This window comes from Spea bombifrons, chromosome 11, assembly GCF_027358695.1.
Source record: "Spea bombifrons isolate aSpeBom1 chromosome 11, aSpeBom1.2.pri, whole genome shotgun sequence".
NCBI classification, from domain to species: Eukaryota; Metazoa; Chordata; class Amphibia; order Anura; family Pelobatidae; genus Spea; species Spea bombifrons.
Window position 1 is genome coordinate 22,726,977 of NC_071097.1, and position 13,551 is coordinate 22,740,527.

A 13,551-nucleotide genomic window follows, 5' to 3' on the forward strand; every position below is an offset into this window, starting at 1 on the left:
TTTGTATTTTAATATCCAGCACTTCTAATCAGCACAGAGTGTATTTCTTCTCTTTTATAAACATGGTTGACGATTAACCCATAAGATCTGTGAAGGAACAGTACCCTCAAACATTTTAAAGGGAAAGTCCCCAATTCGTACAAATTTATTTTCACTTGGGGCTCAACACTTATGTGGGCTACTGGCCTCTATTTAATTACAACTGGTGGAATGTATTATCCTGTTAAGTAGCAAACATACAGTTTGCATGTATTCACCTTTTTCTCTCAAATACAAATATATAAACTACTTAACAAAAACTGGCATTTTGACTAATGCTTTCACATATTCAGAATACCTTTATTCACGTTTTTCATGGGAAATGATTAATGTTTGTATAAATTAAAGTGAACGCCACATAGGATTTTTAATTTATTGCCTATGCATCTGCTTTACATTCCAATGTCGCCATAGGTAGTTCACAATCACACACATGTATGTACCTATGAAAAACACAATACAATATACACAGTGGTATGTAATTCATACAGTGCAAATGAGGCATCAAACAGTCCATCAGAGAACGGCTCAGAACCTTCAGTCACAAAATGATTTCAATGCTAACACATTTATGGGCAGTGGGCTTTCATATCAGTAGAATTCACTATAATGTTTATTAAAGTGGATCTGTCAGCTCAAGAGTACTTTGTTTCATACAGTGCTCAGAAAACAGTACGTGTTATAACCTTTTTAATCATAAAAAAGTGATCTGGTGTGAAGCACCATCACCACCAATGGAATGGCTCAATCAACAGGACCAGTCTAATGGTGGCTATGGCGATGAATCCACTTTCAGAGCTTCAAACCGAGGCCAGTTTTTTAATAGATCGACCCCATTGAATCAGCTGTGAGTTATTTTGTACAATCTAGTAAGCTGTTCAAGTCATCTAACTCTTTAACAAGGCACAGAAAGCACAAATGTTGCCTCAAAATTAACACATTCGGTTTTATACATTTGAAGAAAATGTGTTAACCCAGTATATTGGTAGATTAAAACAAGGTTTACAAGCCAGGGAGAATATTCTGAATTAAAGATAAACAATGAACAATACAGTAGTATAACAATGTTAAAACACGTATTGTAAGGAGGTGACTTTTCCACTTTAAAGCTGAACTCATTCTATATATGATCGTAAACTAACACTATCATTTAGATTACATGTGTTGGTCTTTGGATCTAAATTTAGGATTCCTTTTTCTTTATGATCAAAGGACCCACGTTGTCACCGGTTTCCTCATTGTGTTTAGTGTGGGACCCATCACATAATGGAAACTGTTGGTTGAAAAAAAAGTAGTGTTAGTTTTTTGCAGTTACATTTAAAAAACAAAAATCCACATGCCCATGCATGTTTACCAGGCGCCAATGTGGACTATATCAGGAAGATCTATGATCTATGACCCTACAGCACAAAAACAATGAATGGGTTAGTGTCCCTGGCACATCACTGGTAACCATGGGGGTAACTGTTTGGGACGACTGGTGGTCTGCCTTGGGTCAGACCTATTGCAGCTCCCAGCCAAAATACACTACTGGAAGAGGTGCGAGTCCCAACGTACATTTCACTACCTATATGCACGGCTCAGTCGTGGGCATGCATACAAAGTTGGGGCGTCCATACCAACAAACTTTCACTGTGAAGTATTGTACGTTAGTGTTCTCTACGGCTTTATTATCTTTAAATTGAGTTAGGGGACAACCCATCAGCCTTAACATGAATATTGTTTCACCCATTATATATTAGAAGGGGTAGTTACTAATGTGAGAGATTTAGGGCATTTCCTAAATTTTGTTTTCAATTTACTTCTCCTTTTGTTTGCCTACATGAGCGTAGATTTTATTATAATTATTGTACTCCAAGGCCAATTAGCAGAGAAATTTTAGGGCTCCTCAACCAGGCCCCCTGTGCTGGCAACCCGACCACCCTAGGCATTTGCAGTTGGGATGAACTGGTCTAAAAGGATATGAACCATCTGGCTTTTAGAAATGGAGACCATTCCCTCAAATACCCTCAAAAGATGAACCTTCCAAAGATAGGATGACAGCAGAGATGTTAACAACACAGACAGTGTTAAGATGGAAGTGGAAGAGAGACCGAAGGGCGTACAAGTTGAAGAACCTAATATCTTTGCCTTCAGTTATGACAATATAAAATATTGCACATTTTTAAACATATCACAGCTGTGATTACCCTTGTCTTCTGCACATCCATTTACATTAATTTCATCCTTCCCAACAGGTACTGAGATTTAGAAATAGCAGGTGAAGTTGTTTTCTTAGAAAATGTGGTAGTTGAAACATATTAGGAGAAACCTAGAGGTTCATTAATCTGGGCTCGTTCTTCATTTGATTACCAAGTTTCTCCACTTACACACTGAAGATCATAGATTTTCAATCAATTTGCAAAGGGAAAGTACAAGAGGGAATTAACTGCATCATAATGAAACTACATAAACAGTTATTTTAATGCGCTACAAATACTTGCCTTCTTCGATCTCCAGCACCGGCAATAAACAGCTTTGTCTCCCAAGTCTTCCATATCAAACGCATGAACCACCTTGGGATTGTCCTTTTGGATGCCAATGTTTATCATGGACTTGCAGCACTTATCTTTGCAGCAGAGCGTTTTATAAGCTAAATATCCTAGAGCAGTAGCGCCAGCAGCTAAAGCGGCTGTAGCAGCCCACTCTGCAAAATAAAATTAAAACATTGAGTTAAAAAAATCTTGTATGACACATGGTCAAGCATAAGCCATCAGGTATGTTCAACCAACATACATCTTCCTTCTAACCATTCAATAACAAGGGCGTAATGTTTATCTAAATACCACCAAACGTACGTCAAAGCCATTTTAAGGAGTTCAATAACTTGATCAAGGACTTAAAGGACCGTCATTGCCATCAGGCAGTTTCTTAGGAAGACCCAACTCTAGGAGAACTTTACAACAGATGGATAAGAGAAGGTGCTCAAAATACAACAAGTTGTTACATTATCTTCCATTAATTTCTCCACCTAATGTATCGGTTTGTCTTAGTCTGTCAATTCTCGTCTTGTCATACCCCTTGAATATATGTATTGTATTAAGCGCTGCGTAAATTGTTGGCGCTATATAAATAAAAGATAATAATAATTTAAAATGTGTATCATTTATATATTTTGGGGGAATTTTTGGGGGCAAATGAGGAAATTATAGATAATAATAATAATAATAATATATAGCTTGTCCTGGAAAACAAAAAAAAAAAAAGAAAAAAAGAAAAGACACCTGCGTAAGCATAAACAGGTTTAAAGAACCACTCCCAAAGTTATATACCTATATATAATAGGGGCGTGTGAATAGGAATGTAACTATATTTACACAATACGTTTCTCCAAACTAAGAAATCGCAAGAATATCCTACAATATATACTTAAGGCTTTTGATCTGCTGCAAGGTTTCCCAAACAACTGAAATTCTAATAAACTGAAAAAAAAGTCTCCCAGAATATGAAATGTTTGTTGTTGTTTTTTTTAAAAGACAAAACTACTAATGTATCATTGTAGGACAAGTGTGTATTTTAACAATAGAACACTAATACATATTATATCTTATCATTTAACAGCGGGGTGCTAGAGTGACCGTGCGCTTAACAGCGGGGTGCTAGAGTGACCGTGCGCTTAACAGCGGGGAAATTGGCCAACAATGTACTTAACACCAGCATACTATAGTAATAGCGCACATAATATCGGCACACCATAGTAATAGTGTATTTAATAGCAGCATACTATCGTATAAAGTACACTGCAGAGTGTACTTAACAATTGGGTACACCTATGGTATTTATACACCCAACTTCACGGGTGTTGCTGCCCATTAATGCACTCTGCAGAATCGCAGCCCCCAACCTGCATGGAGATCTCCATGGAAGGCATGGAAGGAAGGACTCACTGCAGTGTCATGAATCAGCAGCAGGCATTACGAGAAATCTACACGCCAGGGAAGCCCCCACATTCCTGCGCTTAGGGCGTCACGCCAGCAGGGGCCGCGCTGGGCACTCACCTCGCACCCCGGAACTAGAGCCCAACATCACGGCAGCGCTGTCCCGTCCCGAAGCTGGAAGTCTCAAGGGCACTGAGCGCGGTGATCACGTGTCCTGTGCGCAGCTCTACCTGTCACAAGTGGGGAGTAAGCGGAGGTATGATTATGACATAAACCAAGCGCTGTGATTGGACGGAGCATACTGGCATCACCAGAGGAGAAACAGCCGCGGACATTATTGTTAAGGGCAGATGTGTAATGAGGTCGCCCTGAAGTTTTTACGCTCTTTTTGTACATTAGCTCGTTGTGCGTATTCCGTCCCGTGCAAGTAACGAAAATGAAGCGAGATTGTTTAAATTCTTTTTTTTACTTCTTTTCTTCACTTTCGTAAAATTATTTTGGGTACGTCATTTGTAAATAGTAGAAATAGCAATACAGTAATTTATTGCCCCTGATATTTATTATTATTATTATCTATTAATTAGACTTTAAGCTTTTGGGAGCAGTACTCTTCACTCTAATTTAAGTACAATCTTTACTATTGAATGCCTCCTCATTAAAACGTCTACTGTGTTCTATAAAATCATTATACATACTAGTTAGGCTCTAGCAAACTGTGGGGCCCACCTAGGTCCATAACACCCCCGGTACGGATCCCCTACACTAAAGAAGAGCAGGCCCTACAGTACATCAGTGGCAAGGGATATTTGAACCCCTGGGTTGAAATGCTGGGTGGCCAAAATCCTCCTTACTTTCATACCTGGGAACTCTCCAGGTTTTGCCTCAAAGAATGAAGACAAAAGGGGGTCCAACCCAGTACTAGCAAGGTGTACCTAATAAAGTGGCAAGTGACAAGAGCAAGTTGTGTCTTAAGTTGCTGCTAGTATTGGGATGTTTTCCTGACTTGAGTAGTGTTGTGATATACACTCACTGGCCACTTTATTAGGTACATCTTGCTAGTACTGGGTTGGACCCCCTTTTGCCTTCAGAACTGCCTTCATTCTTTGTGGTATACTTTCTACAAGGTGCTGGAAATATGGACATGATGGCATCACACAGTTGCTGCAGATTTGTCAACTGCACATCCATGATGCAAATCTCCCTTTCCACCAAATCCCAAAGGTGCTCTATTGGATTGAGATCTGGTGACTGCAGAGGCCATCGGAGTACAGTGAACTCATTGTCATGTTCAAGAAACCAGTTTGAGATGATGTGAGCTTTGTGACATGGCGCAGTATCCTGCTGGAAGTAGCCATCAAAAGATGGGTACACTGTGGTCATAAAGGGATAGACATGGTCAGAAACAATACTCAGGTAGGCTGTCGTGTTTAAACAATGCTCAATTGGTACAAAGGGGCCCAAGGTGTGGCAAGAAAATGTCCCCCACATCACCACCAGCCTGAACCGTTGATACAAGGTAGGGTAGATCCATGCCATCTGAGTGTCGCAGCTGGAATCGAGACTCATCAGACCAGGCCGCGTTCTTCCAGGCTTCCATTGTCCAATTTTGGTGAACCTGTGCGCATTGCAGCCTCAGTTTCCTGTTCTTCGCTGACAGGAGTGGCACCCTGTGTGGTCTTCTGCTGCTGTAGCCCATCTGCTTCAAGGTTCGACGTGTTGTGCGATCAGAGATGGTATTCGGCATACCTTGGTTGTAACGAGTGGTTATTTGAGTTGTCTATCTGCCATCACAAACCAGTCTGCCCATTCTCCTCTGACCTCTGACATCAACAAGGCATTTTTGTCCACACAACTGCCGTTTACTGGATATTTTTCGGACCATTCTCTATAAACCCTAGAGATGGTTGTGCATGAAAATCAGTTTCTGAAATAGACCAGCCCGTATGACATAAACAACCATGTTCAAAGTCACCTAAATCCCCATTCTGATGCTCGGTTTGAACTTCAGCAAGTTGTCTTGACCACGTCTACATGCCTAAATGCATTGAGTTGCTGCCACATGATTGGCTGATTAGCTATTTGTCATAACAAGCAATTGAACAGGTGTACCTAATAGAGTGGCCGGTGAGTGTGTACTTGTTAGAAAGTGACAGCAGAAAAGAACCACTCGGCCCATCCAGTCTTTAATCTTGCTGTAGTCTCCTCCATAAAAATATAATTTAATGCCTTAAGAGGGTGTGGAAATAATTTATAGCATATGAATTAGAAACCCATTAGGCCAGGATACCTGTTGAGTGTGCAAATATCTGATCACCCACTTTCCCCACTAAGTGATTGTAAGAGAAGAGCTGTAGATCAAAAAGCTTTCTGCCCAGTGCGGATAGGAGAGAGGGCATTTTCACACTGGCTATCCTATTTCTCAGCTTCCGAACAAAGAACGTATCTACTTTGATGCCTTTTGCATAAAACATTTACTTTCATTTACTTAAACGCAAAGCAGTGTCTGCTATAAACAATTTTTGTTGATTGATTCTAGTGTCCTAAATTGCTTTGCCGTACTAGATTAGAGAGCGGCTTCATGTAGCCTTTCAGATTTTTGCATTTTGGCTCGTAAGGAAATGTAATTTGCCATTTTTTTTCAGGTTACACAGCCTCAATGGTCTTTCCTCTTTTGTCATGACAAAAGTTGGAAGTGGATCCCCATTTGATACGTGATCTGACCACACAATGTTACCTATTGTAAAGGTGAAGATTATGAACCAAAATATAATTGATTCTGGTGTTACGCAAGCCACAAATTGGCACAAAAAATAATAATAATAAAAAAATATATATATATATATGTAAGCACAGACCAATACCGTAACTTAACATGCGAAGTTCAGCTACGAAAGGCGAGACACAACTTTAGCAAGCATTCAATGTTCTGCCAGTTAACCACACAGGCCAAAACAGAAATGAAAGAACATTCTATGTAAGTAACAACATAGTGGAAATGCTTATTGGTAAACTGAATGTTTTGGCTTCCATTCATAAAATAGCACAACATTTCAAATGACCAGTCAAGGACACTTTTGTTTTGGGAGTATGGTTAGAGATGTGGTTAAGGGTGGAGGTTTAGTACATTTTTTCCATTCCATTATTGCCTATTGATGTCCACCAAATATTCTGAGCTCCTAGAAAAGAGGGGCATTAGGAGAGTAAAAAGAGAAGCATTTGGTTCTCAAAGAGGACTTGTCTCTTCTAATGAGGGATATTTGAAAAATTTAAAAATTTGTCTTTTCAGAAACCAAAGATTTTTAAACCAAAATATCATCTACAACACATAGGTGTTATTTTCGAAGCCCTCTAGTGATAAGTGAATAAAACAGACATTTTATTTAGATAAAGAAAAGAACAAAGAACTGAAAGAACATCTAACTGTTTCAGAAAAGGTTAGTTGTTTGAAGAAAAGACATTAATTGTTGGGGCATATGTGTACCATAAAATATGAACAATACTAGACTCATTTAAGTTATAGTGTTGCTAAATTGTCACAGTGTCCATTGACTGTATTTATCATCATGTTATTATTTAAATATTTAGTAATCAGAAGGTTACATTTGATAAATAACAATTCTGTTGCAATATTGTAAAAGTGAGGTTATTGTCATAGCACCCAATGAAATGCTGGTTGATACAGTGAGAAGACCTCTTTTACTTTGTACTATAGTTGCTCTTTATAAATAATCCCATTAGGTATATAACTACCCACTATTTTGTGATCCCATGCCCAGACTAGCCATCTGGCCGACATAGCTCCATATCTGCCGCCCTAGTGGTCACATGCCTGGTCATACATTGCGTGAGCATAAACATGTAGCGTGCGTCCTCTCATATCCAGTTGTTAGCTACACTTACATTGTCAGACGGCAAATGGTCTTCAGGTGCCAAGGCCGCCTTGTGATTGCCAGTCAAGCCCTGGGGGCACTACCAACCCCACCTAGCTTATTTAGAAGGCCCAGATATATGCTGCGTGAGCATAAAAACCTAACGTGCGTCCTCTCAAATCCAGCTGCTGGCCACACTTGTATCATTGGCGGCTGCCAGCCTTAAAGTGCTAGGACCATCTCGTCGTCCGTAGTCCTGCCCTGACTCTGCTTATTGCAAGACGAGCTTGATCAACAAGCATCCCTTTCCTTCCCTGGGTCAGGGTTACTCAGCTGTTTGATAATGACCAATCTTTTTTTCCCAATAGCCACGGTTACTCACCTGATTGCTATTAGCCAACTCCTTTCCTACTCAGTCCAGGCTATGTAAGCAGTGAGGCTCATAATCTCCTTGCGCTTGTGTTGTTTCCAGATACCAAGTGCATTTCCTGCTATTCAATATATTCCTTGGTATGACCTGGCTTGGCTGACTTCTCTTCTGGCTTTGATTCTGACTTCGCTGATCTCCGTACTCCTGGCCCCGGCTCGTCTGATTACCCTGTCTGGTTACCGACCCTGGCTAGTCTCTTGGATTACGGTTTTGGATCACAATATATATTTTTATTGATAAAGGTTTCTGTCTCTGGTTCCTGGTCCCTAACACAGACTTGATCCAGCTTGTGGAGAAGTACATGCCAGAACCAAGCTGGCTGAATTGCCTACTCTGGTTAGCACAAGTACGTTCCACACACATTGGGCCAGTCTGGCTAGGTTCACATGCAGCTAGATGAGCCTAGACTGGGAATGGCTCAACTCTTGGTTACATCACCAGTGGGCTTGTGAGCTTGTGGGCTCTGTATTTGCCTGAGATCTCTAGACAAAATAAAGTTAGAACTAAGGTTAATGTGGGAGCAGATACAGGTTACCCATTTTAAATGTTACAATGATTAAAGTAACATAAGATAAATAAATGATAAAAGAAAACTACAATATTTCAGGTTAGTGCCCCATTAAAGTAAGAGCTAGCCTGTTGCGTTATTCTAAACAGGAAGGTAATCTTGCTTAATGGTCCTACAAAACATCATCGATAGATTCTTTACTCAAGAGTTTACCTTCCCCTAAGATTATTAATCTTAAAAGGAAGCAAAGCTTTATTTGTTCAAATTAATTTCCAAGATTGAAATCCTTTAACATTTCATTAATAATAACATACTTTGTGTTTAATTTAAAAAAATGGTATACAAATGAAACGTTCATAAAGCTGGAAGCTATGTTAAGATGGGAAGGGAGAAAATAAGGGGAAAACTATAATATTTATATTAAGTTGTTAAACATTGCTAATATTACAATGTATGCCTACTGACAGCATCCAATATATTGTGAGCTCTAGATGACTGTATGAAGATATACAACCATGAAATTATAGCGCCTCCGGCGAGTAAAGGTTTATGCAAGCAAACAATAACATTTATATTAAATGGTAATTATGAAATGGCATCTAAATGATCTGCCACAACAATGTTCAACCTCTTTTGCTTCTTCGTATTACTGAGCTATTATGGCTTGCGGAACAAGTTTGTAAGCTCCAAAAGAATAATAGGTTGAACAGAATTAAATATCTATTAAAGCTGTAAAACATGCCTTCCAGACAAGGCTATTAAGTATTGTGCAGGAGAATAATGTCATAGAGTTGTGCTTGCTATAGCAGCCAGATACAAATAACGGGGCTGAACAAGGTGCACATACATATTTTCACTTTTATTAAAATTATTATTATGAATGTTATTTAAATATATACTACTGAAAGATTGTATTTAAAGCCGAGTTTAGTAAATATTGTTAAATCCTTCTTGACACCAAAGGCAATCAGATTTACCCTGGATCAGCATTACCAATGCTAAACGTATAAATTCTAACAGTAAATGCCTGTGTTAACTAAAAGTCACCAAAAACACATCTTTGTGTACGGTATTCATGTTGAACCTTTGGCATCCTTACACAAGCTCAGTTTGTGAAGTTTGTCTACATAGCCACATATGATAGCTACATGTTCACGTTCATTGTTGTGGTGCTGCTTTTGCAAATTCATTGGGGACTTTTGCAAATTCATGGGGAATTCTCTGAGGATAGCCTAGTAAAAACATGGTTGATCTGTACAATAACACATAAAAATCACAACATAGCTTCTAGCTAGTTTAAATGATATCGATATATGCATCATTGTTACTGATCTTAGAGAATTCCACGTGCATTACATCATATAGAACGCCACATTCCCCATGTTCCCATCTCACAAGGATAATCAATAATCCAATCGTCACATATAAGTGAGATAAATGAATAAGATGATTTTAAAAGGATTGTAAAATTACACAGGTTTGGAAATATTATATATGAATAAAGATATTCAGTAACGTATTCAGATATTCTTTGGATGTTGCCAGTTTTATCAGTTGGCATGCAGGAATGCGGTATTTAATAAAGGTGTGCGTGGATGAAGGTGTGTATTTGAGTAAGTGTCTGCTTCCTGTTCATAAGTAATTCTTATCAATAACATTTCTTCGAGTGAATCTTTTCTTCATGATATAAAGTCAGCCCCCCCACACCCGGCACAATAAAATGTTCCTTACATTGAAGGAATACCTGCAGGCCCAGACTGGCCACCTGGCACAGTGGACAAATGCAACAGAGCCACACACTCCTCCGATCTCCAGGGGCCGATTGGGAGCTGCAGCGTGCCGCCAGAAGCTGGATATGCTCAGCCGCATGCGTGCGGAACGTGAATATCCTCTAGATTGTAAGCTCATATGAGCAAGGCCCTCCTCACCTGTTGTTTCTGTAAGTCAAATTGTTATGTTACATACTACTTGTTATCTGCTGTCTACCCATTGTACAGCGCTACGGAATTTGATGGTGCTATATGAAACAATAGATAATAATAATAATATCCAGCAGTCAGCCACACTTATGTCATCAGGCAGCCATTGGCCTTAAAGTGCCAGGCAGGGCCGCACCGCCATCCCCATGTTGTCCCTGAACTTCTGTATTTATTTTTACATATTTTAATCATGATAAAATGTAACTCTTTAAAATAAAAAAATAGAATAATACTATTCCACAACTGGCAAAATACAAAACTCCTCAAATAGGAACTTTAAATGTGAAGATGAGGTGACTTTGTAATGCAATTGGCCAGTGGCCCACTGGGCTTTGGTTCCGTGTGCCAAATGGCCAGTCAAGGCTTGTGCTAAGGTAGAGATGTGCTTGATTTGGCCATGTAAATACAATGAAAAAAAATATCATCCCATCCTCTGACATTCACTGTATTGCGGTACAAACGTAGATATGTGAAAATAACAGATGGAAAAATTTGGAAAGGCGTGAACACTTGGCAGTGTGTGGGGGTGTTCAGCTATTGCAAACCCTGAAATACGAACAAGGAAAACGATTTTTTTTAGCAACACATCTGATAAAACAAAATTATGGATGCAAATATGTTAGGTGTTGGCGTTTTAAATCTCATATTATGCTGCTGTAGACAATAATGATCGGTGTGCTTAGATGGTTAGGTAGCATCAGATTTCAGGGACGGAAGTGTACTTAGTTATATTAACCCGGAGAGCTTTCTCTTCAGCGCCTCTTAACCTCCATATGACCTTACCTCCAAGGTACAGCCTGAGGACTAGAACTTCTGGAGAGCTGTGTTGACTTGAATGTTTGTAATATCAGCCTCTCACTAAAGAAGTATGTAAGCTGAAATACACAATTCACTTGCAAACTCCCAGTTTAGTGCATACACCCCTACAACATTACAGGAACATCGCCCTATATACATTTGCCACTTCCCTACTGTTTACTATTTGCTGACAATTGATATACCGGTAGTGACTGCAAGTTAGCTTCAATGCAAGTGTCGCAGGTGGGGTCTAACAACCATGCACAGTGAGCACAGTGAGCACGGTGAGCCACGCTAATCCCTTGAAACAGCCAATCAGGGGTGTGGCTCTCGGATCATGGAGGTCAAGTACGGTGCTGCAGGTTCTAGTAAAAAAAAAAATTTTATTTTATTTTCCTTTCAGGTTTAAAGAATGCATATTAAATTATTTACATAATATTACATTGTACTGTCCACTGCAGTTTCTGACCATATGACACAATTCACCAACAACTCTATTGGAAGCCTTCAATAAAGAAGTGGTGCTAAAAATAATGAGAAAAATAAAAGAGCAAATATTGATAGAAAGGGAGTTTTAGAGGTAGGGAGTGGAGCATGAGAAGAAATTAGTCATGCAAGGATGGCAAACAAAAACTGGACAGAGACAGCTTTGTATGGTATGGGGATTACAAAAGGCAGCGATAATCCAATATTGATAAATAATTATTGGATTGTTTCCCCCTTTCCTTGTTGTGGAGGCAGATATCTCATTTGCCTCCTTCTAGACATGACGGCCCTGGAGTGGCCCGAGTCCGCTTAGGACTCACCTTTTACAAATGTACCTGACTGTAATGGGGAATCTGTACCTAGAAAACACTAAACATGAAAGGTTACACAGCTCACATAACACCTCCCGACACTGATAGCGTCAGACAAAGAAGGCATGCCACCTTTCCAGTATTTTTTCAACAGACAAACAAAAATAGATATGTTGTTACACAGTAAATAAAGGTGCCGTTCCAGTTGGTATGTTAAGCAAAGAATGCTTAGAAAGTCATTTTGTTCCAATATCTGAAGGATTATTTACGTAAGAACAACACAGAATTTTTTAGAAGCTTTCTCACTTTAAGTGGCAACAACTTGCGAGTGCCACGTGACAATTAGGGATTGCCAGCAGAAATGATGAATGTAGCAACATCTAACATGCTACAACCATTTCCTGGAATTATGTTTCTAAAGCTGCATTTAGTTACAAAAATGCTAAATTACACCTTTACTACAAAACAAGACATAAATCCATTGTGTTCAGGGCAACGGGGCTATGGATTAAGTGGTCCAGGCACTAGTGCATAAATTCGTTACTGGAGGGGATCCAGGGCCACTAAGCTGACCAGTAAGCAACCATAACTCTTCTTTAACCCCTTCAGCCCCCTATAGACATACATGCACGCCCTGAAAAAGCATCCAAGAAAGGCCTTTAGGACGTACATGTACGGGCTGACTTTCTTGCTGGCTTCCTGCCTGAAACAGCTGCTGGCACAAGGCTGATGGTGTGATCAGGCATTCCCTTCCTGGAGACAGCTGTCTAGATACCCAATTGGAGACTTGCTTGGTGATCAATACAGGGGGATCCAGGGAAGAGAATACGAAATAATGTTCCCACAAGTGGAAAAAGTAAAAAAAATAAATAAAAAATCACTAAAAATTATAAAACAAATAATAAAGTGATGTCATTGTGGCATGACTGGCATAATAATATGTTTGAGAGGTCCCTGGAGGCATCTCTATCGATATTGCAGCAAAAACTAACCCCAAACCTGTTAAGCCATAACTATTACAAATACTAGGGTGCTATGCAAAGGACGGACGGTGCCCTCGAACATAAAACAAATATGGGGTATGTCTGTAATCATGTTGCTGAACATAAATTTGGTTGTTTTTTCAACCGGGCTACCTAATGTGTAGAAGAAAACCTTTAATACATCATTTTTTATTTTTTTCCAATTTTTTTTACATGAAACACGGAAAAGGG

At 39.4% G+C, this 13,551-nt stretch overlaps 1 protein-coding gene across 1 annotated transcript; it reads right to left on the reverse strand.

Annotated features, from left to right (window-relative positions):
• Positions 1-318: 318 nt before the first annotated feature.
• CISD1 (CDGSH iron sulfur domain 1) lies at positions 319-4,227 on the reverse strand. The gene is made up of 3 exons (XM_053450165.1): positions 4,077-4,227; positions 2,523-2,725; positions 319-1,312 (listed from the first exon to the last, which is right to left on the reverse strand). The coding sequence occupies exons 1-3, from the start codon at positions 4,102-4,104 to the stop codon at positions 1,223-1,225; spliced, it is 321 nt and encodes a 106-aa protein (XP_053306140.1). The 5' UTR covers positions 4,105-4,227; the 3' UTR covers positions 319-1,222.
• Between the last annotated feature and the right edge of the window lie 9,324 nt (positions 4,228-13,551).